We start from the raw sequence: 13,731 nt of genomic DNA, 5'->3' as shown, positions 1-13,731 counted from the left end.
TAAATTCGGACAGCTAATGTGGTGGTTTTGAATCAAATTGGGGAAAAAAAGAGAAATTTATGGTACCTCTAAAAGAAGGAAGTGAGTGATGGTGTAACTGTTTGGTAGCTTTTTGCTCAGTAGAGATTCACTCCTTTTAAGTGAGGTGAGGGAAGTGCCTCCATGTCATACCCTGCCCATGAGAAAATATTTACAATTTCCAGTCTTAGTCTCAACTGCATAAGGTGACTGAATTCATCACTATTTGCAGGTTCTAAATTGATCAATTAAGAAACTGAGGAGGTGTTCAGGGATTACAACACATAAACACAAAGGTTATCACTAAAATATTCATATAATAGACCCTATGTCTTTCACATTGCTGAGAACAGCCTTCACAACAATATGATTGCAGCCAAGATTTCACAGCAGAATACTGTCACTTAAAGTGAATCAAGCAGTGCTAGTCAATTACTAGCTGAGTACTGGTTACAAAGTGTTAAGCAGTGTGTGATTACTTTGGAAACTAAATTCAAGCTCTACTCTATAGATGTGGGGAAAGCCAGAGAAATAATTTTGCTAATGAGAGTTTGGTCAAGCTGACAAAGGGAGGTGGTTGCAATGTCTGATGTCAATGGTGGCTTGCAGCATGTAGAAGCCTGCTACAATGCTCCTATTATTGCTGCATTAAAATGCTGGCACTGTTACAGTTTCTGTCTGAGATAATGAACAGCAAAACTGTAACAAGACTAAGCATCGAGTGCCAGGAACCAAATGTGAATTTGGCATCTTCCAAGCACGTCATATAAATGCGACTACTAATTTTCACGTGGTCAGATCAGGGGTGAGGCAGATACAGCAAAACTTTAGTGGCCTCTGTGTGACCAGCCTTCAGTAAACCTTCATTACTAAACAATAGGTCTCCTGACAACTTCTGAGAAAGGTAGTGGCTTAGTTCTGCCTGTTGGGACAAAGAAAGCAGATAATTCTTTCATTTCTCAGAAGTTTCCTATTCTGCATAGGTGCCAACCAATGCAAAGAAGAAAGTCATCTTTATCAAGACATCTTTTTGAAGAAGGAGGTGTCTTTGAAGAAGGAGCTGTTTAAATTTTATTCAGATTCCAACAGATGTCACCATTACAGAGAAATTGCTAAATTGTCTTACATTGGTCATATCATAGAGCACTTTCTGGGATCCCATTCTGCAGTATGTAAGGAGTCTGACTACAATTGTCCCTTTACTCTTTTATTTTTGTCCGGCAGAGAGGGAAGGGATATAAGTATCAAAATAAAATTAATATTAAAAAAATGAAATACACCAGAGTGTTATTTCTAAAGAAGGAATCAATATTCTGTAGGAATATTGGTTTGATGTCAATTAATTGATGATCTCTTTCTTTTTTAGTTGACCTTATGTGAGCCTTCATGTAAGGGCCTCAATACATGGTGAAGTGGTCTCAATTTGTAGCATTACAGTGGGAGATGTCCTGAGGCATCGAGGAATGATCAATTAATTGATGATCTCTTTCTTTTTTAGGTGACCTCATGAGAGCCTTCATGTAAGGGCCTCAATACATGGTGAAGTGGTCTCAACTTGTAGCATTACAGTGGGAGATGTCCTGAGGCATCGAGGAATGATCAGTTGGGTGATGGAGGTGGGGGAGAGGAATTGGGGGGGGGGGGGGGATGGGGGGGGAGAAAGAGGTGGGGTGGAGTGGGGGGAGGGATAAAATTGTAGAGGAAGAGGTCTATGTATTGACTGCACTGAGCAAATTCAAATGGGAGTGGGTTGCACTATCTGTTCAGAGGTAAAGAGGCTTCCACTGCATAAACTAGTGTGGAGAATTGCATTGAACCAATCTTCAGCCTGGAGGCCAGAACAACAAAATATGTTAGAATTTGAAGATGTTTTTAAAAGAATTCATATTAAATGTTTGTAGTATGTATTCACCAGATAAGTCAGTATAATCTGTTAATAAAAACTATTTTGCAAGAAGCAACTTTAATTTATGTTACAGCATTGAAAACTGTCGTAATGCTATGGAGATAGCAAGAAGAGAGTTCCAGATACCAATGGTCCTTGAACCAGAATATTTAGCTTCTCCTTTCCTTGATGAACTGTCAGGTATGACGTATTTGTCATATTTCATGAAAGAGGACAGTCCGGGATATCATGCTACCCTGCGATGGGTGAACAGTCAAGTACCTGAACTTAACGTGCGGAATTTCACTGTGAGTATGTTTGGAAAGTATTTGGAGTATTTAAATTCTGATATGATATTTCTCACCTCCCTTCTCTCTCAAAACAGCCACTTTCATTTTGCTTTTCTTACTTATCCTCCTTCCACTTTCATTGCTTTCTGACTTGTCTTTTTGGAGACCACTTTGCACTGATTTTATTCAGCTTGGTTCATTTTAGTTGTGTGATGAGATTCCTGAACTCCATACTGTTAATTTCAGAGAGACTGGAATGATGGAACTGTACTCTGCTCCATAGTGAGGTCACTGGGTGGTCCTGTTCCAGGATATGAGACAATGTCAACAGATCCCAGCTCTTGGGAGAATAATCTCAGCAAAGGTGAGTATAGCATTCATGATATAAGATTTTCATTTTGCGTATGCCACATATTAATGTTAATGAGTAAGCAATTTAAAAATAAATTCAAAATTTTCATCAACAACTAGCTGGTTTATTACTTGTGATATGATGTCACAGATTGTGGCACAAATACAGCTGCTTGAGGTTGCATTTCAACAGTTACCCAAGTACAGAATTTTATGCAGCCTTTGTTCTGTAATTTAAATTGTTGGGTTTATTGTTCACTATTTGTCTCCTATAAAGTCATCCCAATATTTAGGACCTATAGTGAACCATGTAGGAAGACCTTAGTGCGAAATCCACATTTAATTACAAATGAAAACTACCCCAAGAATTCCAAATCATTGGTTGTAACTCATGTAACATAGCTTTCACAAATTACATAAATGATTTACTCGATTTGGGTAGTATGTTATTATTTTTTCATATGAGGCACTTAGTGTTGCACCATTAAATCCAGTGAAACAGTTCATCAACATTTTACACACACACACACACACACACACACACACACACACACACACACACACACACACCACGCCAGAATATGTTAAAACTTCAAGTTCTTTTATAGGAAACAGAAAACTCGAGTACTTGAGAAAGGTGGAAGTGAGATGCACATTTTAATATTTAGAGTGCTAGGTGTAATAAGTATCTGATGTATCAATTCTGAAAAAGAAGGCGTATGGGAAATATGATTGAAGGCTCCAGGAAAAGAATGAGCTGAGTCCATTTTTTCATTTTTTGAGTTTTCACCAGTATATGAAACAGACCCAAAATTTCCTTCTGTAGTAAGTAGGTAAAAACAAGCTCAGTTGTTCTGTAAACGATGTTTGAAAAAATGCAGTACAGGAAAAGAAAGAGTTCAGTCCATATGAAATGGGGAAATAACAGGCTTAGTCCATTAAGTGCTGGTCTTTAAATAATGATACAGGTTGCAGCCCTGGTGAACAGTTGTTGTCAAACATTGTTGTACTTATGTGCATTGCTGGTACATTAAGCTCTTGTGTGCTGGTCTTTGTATAGTGCACTAAAGTGTCTGCAATTCTTTGAAAGTACGGAATGTGAGTCATTAAGTAATGCATGTAGTGAAAGTGTGGAAGGAGGTCAGCAACTAATGAAGAAAAGAAAAACGTATGGTGGCTTATCTCAGGTAATGAAGAAAGATTTAACAATGCAACCTGTAGGACGGAGTTCGAGGACAAATAGGGGATGGCATGGAAGATGTTGTAGTTTGTTATAAGGCATTTATGGAAATGCACAGCATATAGAAAAGTAAGATTCAGTATTTAGTGTCAAGTCTTCGAACTACTAGGAATGCCCTTATTGTTAAGAGAGGACAGCTGCATATGAAGAACAAGTACGTTTGACTGACATTCCAAACATCACAGTGGAACAAGTATGTCATATCTGGAGTAGATCAAGCCACCAGATTACACTAAATGGAGAAACTTTGGGAAAGGAAGAAATTGTTGGCTGATAAGATCTAAGTGTAATCATTCTAGACTCAGTTGTATAATGCTTTATTGTAATGCTCCAATGTGGACATAAACTAAGTAAATATATAAATATAACAAGGTGTTGCAGTGATATGTTTTTGTATACTTGTGCATCATAAGAAAAGCAGGTGGTACACATGTATCCTCTGACATGATTTGTGTTTTGTCTTTGCTATGTTATAGATGTTCATGCTATTGAGCTTAAGTCTGCTATTATCTAATGTCACTGTATCTTCCACTTTCAGAAATGAAAATAATTTTGTACGTCCCAGAATTAAGTGCTGTTATCTATGTGGATAAACTATGAGACCATGCAGCCGGTCACCCCACATGATTGCAGTTATGATAGATCACTCAACAAATCACTGCAGGCCACAGAAAGAGTCCATGATAGAGCACTCAGCAAATTACTGCAGGCCGCAGAAAGAGTCTATGTAACACACAAGCCACCTGCAATAAGTACAATGACATTGGCAGACCTCCCAGACAAAACTGACCTCTGCCAACCAAAATCATGCAAGGCTACAACTCCAGACTTCATTGCCATCACACAGTGATGCCCATAGAGCATTTCTAAAGGAATTCGAGACTTTGGGGTCACAGTGGAAGCTCTGAGAATTCAGTTGCACATGCAGTAGAGATGTCAAGGCACCAACCAGTTCAAACTGACGCCACTGCAACAAGAAACCCCGATGACAGTGCAGAAAAGACTAAGTGTCAGATAGGCATACCGGCATGACATAACTTGTAGACACTGGCTCAGACCTCAGCATACTTCCTGTCAGCCACACACTGCATGACAAGCAGGATGTTCAACCACAGCTGATGGCAGTTAATAATTCCATGATTGACACTTACAGATACAAGGTGTGCACTGTCGAAATTGGTTTCTAGTCAGTTCATGTGGTCTTCCATAATCGCCGATGTGTCCAAACGTGTATTAGGTGCCATCTTCCTAGCATATGTTGCACTGCAGGGAATACAGTTGCTATGCTTAGTGGACAACAATACGTAACAGGAGCATGAGGCCATCAAACTTATGGTGTGTCACAGAGGATAGAGAATGCAAGCCTCTCAAAGAAACTTATCACAACTGTAACGTGGATGATTTCTGATGATTGTGAAAGTAAGTCACTAAGTGAGTTGGAAAAAAGCACAAGCCATGTCCATCTGCAAGATGGGTAATAGAAGTGATCCACAAAACTACAGTCCAGTTTCCTTGACATCAGTTTCTTGTAGACACTTAGAACATATTCTGAGTTCAAACGTAATGGGGTATCTGGAACAGAATGACCTCATACGTGCCAGCTAACACAGATTCAGAAAATATCAATCATGTGAATCCCAACTTGGTGATTTTTCATGTGACATACTGAAAACCTTGGATCGATGCAGTCAAGTAGGTGCAGTATTTCTTGATTTCCAAAAATCTTTGGACTCTGTATCACATCAATGCCTATTATCAAAAATAAATTGTTGGGGTGTCAATCAATGTTTGTGACTTGACTGAGGATTTTTTGGTAGGGACGAAACAGCAAGTTACCTCAGCTGTAAAGTCATCAAAAGACATAGAAGTAATCCAGAGAAGTATGCTAGGACCCTTGCTGTTCATGTTGCGTATTAATGACCTTGTGGAGAATATTAATGATAACCTCAGACTTTTTATAGATGATACATTTTCTGTAATGAAGTACTGTCTGAAAGAAGCTGCATAATAATTCAAATAATTCAGGGAGATCTTGATAAGATTTCAAAGTGGTGCCAAGGTTAGCAACTTGCCTTAAATGTTCAGATACATAAAATTGTGCACACCATGAAAAAAAATTGTAGTGTCCTGTGCCTGTAATATCAGTGAGTCACAGCAGGAATCACTCAACTCGCAAATACCAGGGTGTCACACTTCGTAGGGATATGAAGTAGAGTGATCACTTAAGCTCAGTCATGGGTAAAGCAGATGGCAGACTTCAGTTATGGGAAATGTAATCAGTCTACAAGTTGTTGTTGTTGTGGTCTTCAGTCCTGAGACTGGTTTGATGCAGCTCTCCATGCTACTCTATGCTGTGCAAGCTTCTTCATCTCCCAGTACCTAATGCAACCTACATCCTTCTGAATCTGCTTAGTGTATTCATCTCTTGGTCTCCCCCTATGATTTTTACCCTCCACGCTGCCCTCCAATACTAAATTGGTGATCCCTTGATGCCTCAGAACATGTCCTATCAACCGATCCCTTCTTCAGGTCAAGTTGTGCCACAAACTTCTCTTCTCCCCAATCCTATTCAATACTTCCTCATTAGTTATGTGATCTACCCATCTAATCTTCAGCATTCTTCTGTAGCACCGCATTTCGAAAGCTTCTATTCTCTTCTTGTCCAAACTATTTATTGTCCACGTTTCACTTCCATACATGGCTACACTCCATACAAATACTTACAGAAATGACTTCCTGACACTTAAATCTACACTCGATGTTAACAAATTTCTCTTCTTCAGAAACGCTTTCCTTGCCATTGCCAGTCTACATTTTATATCCTCTCTACTTCGACCATCATCAGTTATTTTGCTCCCCAAATAGCAAAACTCCTTTACTACTTTAAGTGTCTCATTTCCTAATCTAATTCCCTCAGCATCACCTGACTTAATTCATCTACATTCCATTATCCTCGTTTTGCTTTTGTTGATGTTCATCTTATATCCTCCCTTCAAGACACCATCCATTCCGTTCAATTGCTCTTCCAAGTCCTTTGCTGTCTCTGACAGACTTACAATGTCATCAGCGAACCTCAAAGTTTTTATTTCTTCTCCAATGATTTTAATACCTACTCCGAATTTTTCTATTGTTTCCTTTACTGCTTGCTCAATATACAGATTGAATAACATCGGGGAGAGGCTACAACCCTGTCTTACTCCCTTCCCAACCACTGCTTCCCTTTCATGTCCCTCGACTCTTATAACTGCCATCTGGTTTCTGTACAAATTGTAAATGGCCTTTTGCTCCCTGTATTTTACCCCTGCCAGCTTTAGAATTTGAAAGAGAGTATTTCAGTCAACATTGTTGAAAGCTTTCTCTAAGTGTACAAATGCTAGAACCGTAGGTTTGCCTTTCCTTAATCTTTCTTCTAAGATAAGCCTCACGTGTTCCAGTATTTCTACGGAACCCAAACTTATCTTCCCCGAGGTCGGCTTCTACTAGTTTTTCCATTCGTCTGCAAAGAATTCGTGTTAGTATTTTGCAGCTGTGGCTTATTAAACTGATTGTTCGGTAATTTTCACATCTGTCAACACCTGCTTTCTTTGGGATTGGAATTATTATATTCTTCTTGAAGTCTGAGGGTATTTCGCCTGTTTCATACATCTTGCTCACCAGATGGTAGAGTTTTGTCAGGACTGGCTCTCCCAAGGCCGTCAGTAGTTCCAATGGAACGTTGTCTACTCCGGGGGCCTTGTTTCGACTCAGGTCTTTCAGTGCTCTGTCAAACTCTTCACGCAGTATCGTATCTCCCATTTCATCTTCATCTACATCCTCTTCCATTTCCATAATATTGTCCTCAAGTACATCGCCCTTGTATAGACCCTCTATATACTCCTTCCACCTTTCTGCTTTCCCTTCTTTGCTTAGAACTGGGTTTCCATCTGAGCTCTTGATGTTCATACAAGTGGTTCTCTTATCTCCAAAGGTCTCTTTAATTTTCCTGTAGGCAGTATCTATCTTACCCCTAGTGAGATAAGCCTCTACATCCTTACATTTGTCCTCTAGCCATCCCTGCTTAGCCATTTGGCACTTCCTGTCTACCTTATTTTTGAGACGTTTGTATTCCTTTTTGCCTGCTTCATTTACTGCATTTTTATATTTTCTCCTTTCATCAATTAAATTCAATATATCTTCTGTTACCCAAGGATTTCTACTAGCCCTCGTCTTTTTACCTACTTGATCCTCTGCTGCCTTCACTACTTCATCCCTCAGAGCTACCCATTCTTCTTCTACTGTATTTCTTTCCCCCATTCCTGTCAATTGTTCCCTTATGCTCTCCCTGAAACTCTCTACAACCTCTCGTTCTTTCAGTTTATCCAGGTCCCATCTCCTTAAATCCCACCTTTTTGCAGTTTCTTCAGTTTTAATCTACAGTTCATAAGCAATAGATTGTGGTCAGAGTCCACATCTGCCCCTGGAAATGTCTTACAATTTAAAACCTAGTTCCTAAATCTCTGTCTGATACCTTTTAGTATCTCCAGCATTCTTCCATGTATACAACCTTCTATCATGATTCTTAAACCAAGTGTTAGCTATGATTAAGTTGTGCTCTGTGCAAAATTCTACCAGCCGGCTTCCTCTTTCATTTCTTACCCCCAATCCATATTCACCTACTATGTTTCCTTCTCTCCCTTTTCCTGCTACCGAATTCCAGTCACCCATGACTATTAAATTTTCGTCTCCCTTCACTATCTGAATAATTTCTTTTATTTCATCATACATTTCTTCAATTTCTTCGTCATCTGCAGAGCTAGTTGGCATATGAACTTGTACTACTGTAGTAGGTGTGGGCTTCGTATCTATCTTGGCCACAATAATGCGTTCACTATGCTGTTGGTAGTAGCTTACCCGCACTCCTATTTTCCTATTCATTATTAAAGCTACTCCTGCATTACCCCTATTTGACTTTGTGTTTATAACCCTGTAGTCACCTGACCAAAAATCTTGTTCCTCCTGCCACCGAACTTCACTAATTCCCACTATATCTAACTTTAACCTATCCATTTCCCTTTTTAAATTTTCTAACCTACCTGCCCGATTAAGGGATCTGACATTCCACGCTCCGATCCGTAGAGCGCCAGTTTTCTTTCTCCTGATAACGACATCCTCTTGAGTAGTCCCCGCCCGGAGATCCGAATGGCGGACTATTTTACCTCCGGAATATTGTACCCAAGAGGACGCCATCATCATTTAATCATACAGTAAAGCTGCATGCTCTCAGGAAAAATTACGGCCTTAGTTTCCCCTCGCTTTCAACCGTTCGCAGTACCAGCACAGCAAGGCCCATTTGGTTATTGTTACAAGGCCAGATCAGTCAATCATTCAGACTGTTGCCCTTGCAACTACTGAAAAGGCTGCTGCCTCTCTTCAGGAACCACACGTTTGTCTGGCCTCTCAACAGATACCCCTCCATTGTGGTCGCACCTACGGTACGGCTATCTGTATCGCTGAGGCACGCAAGCCTCCCCACCGACGGCAAGGTCTATGGTTCGTGGGGGGAATCAGTCTACAAAGGAGACTGCATATAAACCACTTGTGTGACCCATCCTAGAATATTGTGCCCATGTGTCAGACCCATACCAGATCGGATTAACAGGGGACATTGAATGTATATAGAGAAGGGCATCACAAATGGTCACAGGTTCGTTTAATCCATGGAAAAGTGTCTCAGAGATACTGAAGGAACTGAACTGGCAGACTCTTGATGGTAGACTTGAACTATCATGAGAGAGTCTATGTACGAAGTTTCAAGAACTGGCGTTAAATTATGACTAGGAATACAGTACAGCCCCTTACATATTGCTCCCATAGGGATTGTGAGGACAAGATTAGATTATTTACAGCATGCAAAGATACATTTAAATGATCTTACTTCCTGTGCTCCTTATGTGAATGGAATGGGAAACAACTGATACAATGGCACATACCCTCTGCCTTGTGCTTCACAGTGGTTTACAAGAATATACATGTAGTAGTAGTTGTACAGTTGCAAGTAGCATTCACCACAGTGATGTCAAATACAATACAGTGCCTGTTATCCACACTACAGCAGGACAACCTGTCTCACTATGCGCATGCATAAAAGCACCAGAATGACTGACAGAGACAAAGATGATTTCTTAGATGTTACACTCTGGAGTTACTTGCTGTCCCTATCTCTGGCTCACAAAAAAGAGGGCATGTGGAGGGCACATGGAGGGCACAGCCTTTGAACACGAGAACAATTCTGGGCAGGTATCTGGTGCCCATGCCCAACATGCAGGACTTTAAAAGCACACTGGCCAGTGCAAGTGTGTTTAGTAGCCTTGACCATAAGAAATATACATCTAGAGGGCTGCAGTTATCCTGCTATTTGGTTTATTTGAATTTTTACTCATGTGTTTTTGCCTAAAAACTGCCTCCTAGACATGCAACATTTTGCTGATGTTGTACTCAGCAGACTTCAGTTTTGTTTCTCATACTTGGACAGCTTGCAGTATATTCTCCCAGTGTTCAAGCACAGAAACAAAATCTGTACAAAGTATGCCAATGGCTGTTTGACCATCGAGTGGTATTACATAAAAACAAATTTGTCGTAGGGAAGACTCGAGTTACCTTCCTGGGTTGTACTGCCATTGTGTGGCATCTTACAAAGAAAGACACACACGTATGGGCATATTCGTAAGTCCTGTGCCAACACAGGTCTCCACGTACTTGCTGACATTGGAAGCTTTCGGCTAAATCGACATCCACAAGATCTACATTCCCCCACATTCACATCCACCTCCTCATCCCTCTTCCACCGTCAGAGGGATACAGGTACTGATTCACAGCAGTAGACAGCTGTACACATTGGGCAGAGGCAGTTGTGATCACTGATATATATAAACATTTACATGTACATGAATTGCAGGTTTTGGGTGCTTTCTCCATGTGACAACTGACTGAGGCTGACAGTTCAAGTCTGTGCTATTCCAGAAACTGGCCAAACTGTGCAGTTTTCAGTGTCAATACACAACTGACTGTCACCTTTCTAGTAATGGTACAGTAGAACATTGGCACAGAACCATAATGGAGTCAGTAATGTGTCGCAAAGAAAAATACCATTAGGCCTTCAAATGGTATACAAGATGTGTACAATATGTATATTACTTTATTACTAGATCTGTGTCGTTCACCAGCCATGACTGGACGGACTGCGTCAAGATTAATTACATATATACATTTAAAAAAATATTCCAAAATTAAGACATTTATACTTAATAGAAACAATATTTGTTTGTCCATTCACTTTGGTCACTATTAAAAAATTCACCAATGGAGTACAATGGGTGTTCTTTCAGGTCCTGTGTTACTCTCCTTCTGAATGTTTCTAGTGACAGGGATTGCACTTCTTGAGGCAGTGAGTTGAACATCTTTAGGGCAACCACTGGAAAGCTGTCTTGCGTTCCCGTCATTTGACACCTGGGTATTTCGATGCTCCTCTTGTTGCGGGTATTGTGATTGTGTATATCTTGCCTCATGCTGAAGACTACTTGGTTTTCTTTCATGCTGATGAGACATAAAAGCACATACTGGCTGAAGACTGTCATAATTCCTAACTGCTTGAATATAGGCCTGCAGTCCTCCTGTCTTTTGCTTGACATGATTATTCTGAGAGCTTTTTTTCTGTAGAATTAGCACATCCTTACAACCTGCAGAATGTCCCCATAACAGTAGGCCATAATTGATGTGGCTATGGAATAGGGCATAATATACTGTTATGAGATATTGGTCACTCAATACACCTTTTAACCTCCTCAGAAGGTATATTACATGGGAGAGCTTGGAGCACACGTACACTGTGTGTTCGTTCATTGTTAGTTTCCTGTCTATCATGAAGCCCAACAGTTTGACAGCCTCCATATTATCATGGCATCCGATGTTGTTAATGGCGCATATCAGAAGTTGTGTTTTTTTTTTTTTTCATTCATTTTCATTTTATTTTTGATCAACCATTCTTTAGTGTTTTGGAAGAGTACATCTGTTTCTTGGAGTGATTCTGCAGCAGTTCTTCCTTTGGCAAAAAGGGTGGTGTCATCAGCAAACTATTATATTGTTATTATAACCCATATCATTGACATAAATAAGGAACAGGAGAGGCCCTATGATGGACACTTGGGGTACTCCATGTTCCAGCTTTTGTTCTTGTGATGTTGCTCCATGAATTGATACCACTTGCCTCCAGTTTTCCAGATAAGACTGAAAAGTTGCCAGAACAACACCTCCGACACTTATAACACTTCAATTTACTGTGCAGTATCTTGTGGGAAATGCCGTCAAATGCCTTGCTAAGATCACAGAGTGTCAGTGCCACACTTCCTCTGTCTTCAAATCCTTGCCTTATTTTTCTGGTTAAGTCCAGTGCTGCCGTAAACGTTGACTTTCCCTTGCGAAAACCATGCTGTGTGTCCTGGGAGAGCTTATTTACTTCAAAATAATTCTGCAACTGGAGTTTCATAACAGACTCCATAACTTTAGCTAGAATAGGAATGATATAAATTGGTCTGTAGCTGGACACTTCACACGGGTCACCTTTTTTGTAGATTGGTACTGTTTGTGCTAGTTTAAGAAATTTTGGGAAGGCACCAGAGCATAAGCATTTGTTAATTGCTACAGATAATGACTGAGCAAGCTCTAGAATAATTTTCTTCAGCATTGTGCAAGACATACCATAGATATCTTCGCTCTCTGAATTCTTGTATGACTTAACTATTTTTACGATATCCTTAGGGTGCACTTCCTTCCAGTTTTCAAAAGTGCTATTGGTTATATTTCTCATGTGACTTGTGGGGACTAAGCCTGAGTCAGGTATTTCATTAATAGTATCTTTCACTATCCTAACAAAGTACTGATTGAAGGCGTCAGGGCTACTGGGATTTAAGGCTGAGGTGGGCTTTTTTCTGCACTCGTTTACCAGATTTCAAGCTGTGTTGCATGGACTGTGAGCCTCTTTAATGAACCTGTCACTGTATCTCTTTCTTGCCTCCTCCACTAGCTTTCTGTGAATTCGTTTGGCTCTTACATAGTAACAGTGAAGCAGGTCTCTAGATGGGAGATCTCTAGCTGCTTTCATATGGTCCCTGAAAATTAGCACAATGCATTTTAATTTGTTTAGCTCAGGGGTATACCACATCTTCCCTGTAGTAGGTTTGTCCCTTCCTTGAGCTCTGCCTGTAGGATACTTCTTGTGGATTTCTGGAAATAAATCATCAAATTTAGCTTTTAATGATTGGAACAGACATTCGAATGAGGCACTGACAATTTTTTGCTGCCAGTTTACACTTGACAGGGCTTTTTTTAAGATCATTTAGTCTTTCTTCTTTTATGATCCTTTTGCTAAATGTGTAACTGTAGTGACATAAGCTTGGTTGCAGTTGACTTGAGCATTTCATACTTATTTCCATTACTAATGCACTATGGTCAGCAATCATTGGTTCAACTATACTGATATTATAGTCCCAGATATTGAGGTTAGTGATAACTGTGTCTAGGCAGGCATCACCTCTTGTTGGCAGTCAGTTTGCAACAAAAGTCATGAAGACTCTCTGTTTAGTGCTTCCATCACCTATATGTATGTTGAAATCTCCACACAGTGCAATTTTAGATTTAAGACGTGTTAGGTAGGACAAACAGGTTTCCATTTGTGCAATAAAGTTTTCAAAATTACCATCTGGTAAGTGGTACACAGAGACAATAATAAGGTCAATATCTATTAACACTAGTGAAGCTAACTCTAGATCTAGGTCTGTGGAAAAATTTTTTAAGTCTATTTCCTTTACACTAAGAGTCTCGCTTGCATATACAGATATATCACCATGAACTGTAGTAGATCGATACCATGAATTTACCATGTCCAAATATTCAATGGCTCTGTAATAGTCACC

The 13,731-nt window shown here is 39.9% G+C and overlaps 1 protein-coding gene across 2 annotated transcripts in view; it reads left to right on the top strand.

Moving 5' to 3' along the window:
• The window catches only part of LOC126161294 (filamin-A), a 917,852-nt gene that overhangs the window by 270,443 nt on the left and 633,678 nt on the right, over positions 1–13,731 (top strand). For both annotated transcript variants that reach the window (XM_049917033.1, XM_049917034.1), the window contains exons 4-5: positions 1,998–2,211; positions 2,440–2,557. In XM_049917033.1, coding sequence (XP_049772990.1) covers positions 1,998–2,211; positions 2,440–2,557 — 332 coding nt within the window. The remainder of the gene's footprint in view (positions 1–1,997; positions 2,212–2,439; positions 2,558–13,731) is intronic.

The sequence above is a fragment of the Schistocerca cancellata genome, chromosome 2 (genome assembly GCF_023864275.1).
Source record: "Schistocerca cancellata isolate TAMUIC-IGC-003103 chromosome 2, iqSchCanc2.1, whole genome shotgun sequence".
NCBI classification, from domain to species: domain Eukaryota; kingdom Metazoa; phylum Arthropoda; class Insecta; order Orthoptera; family Acrididae; genus Schistocerca; species Schistocerca cancellata.
The sequence above is the reverse complement of the archived record's forward strand: the minus strand, read 5'-3'. Positions and strand labels throughout refer to the sequence as shown.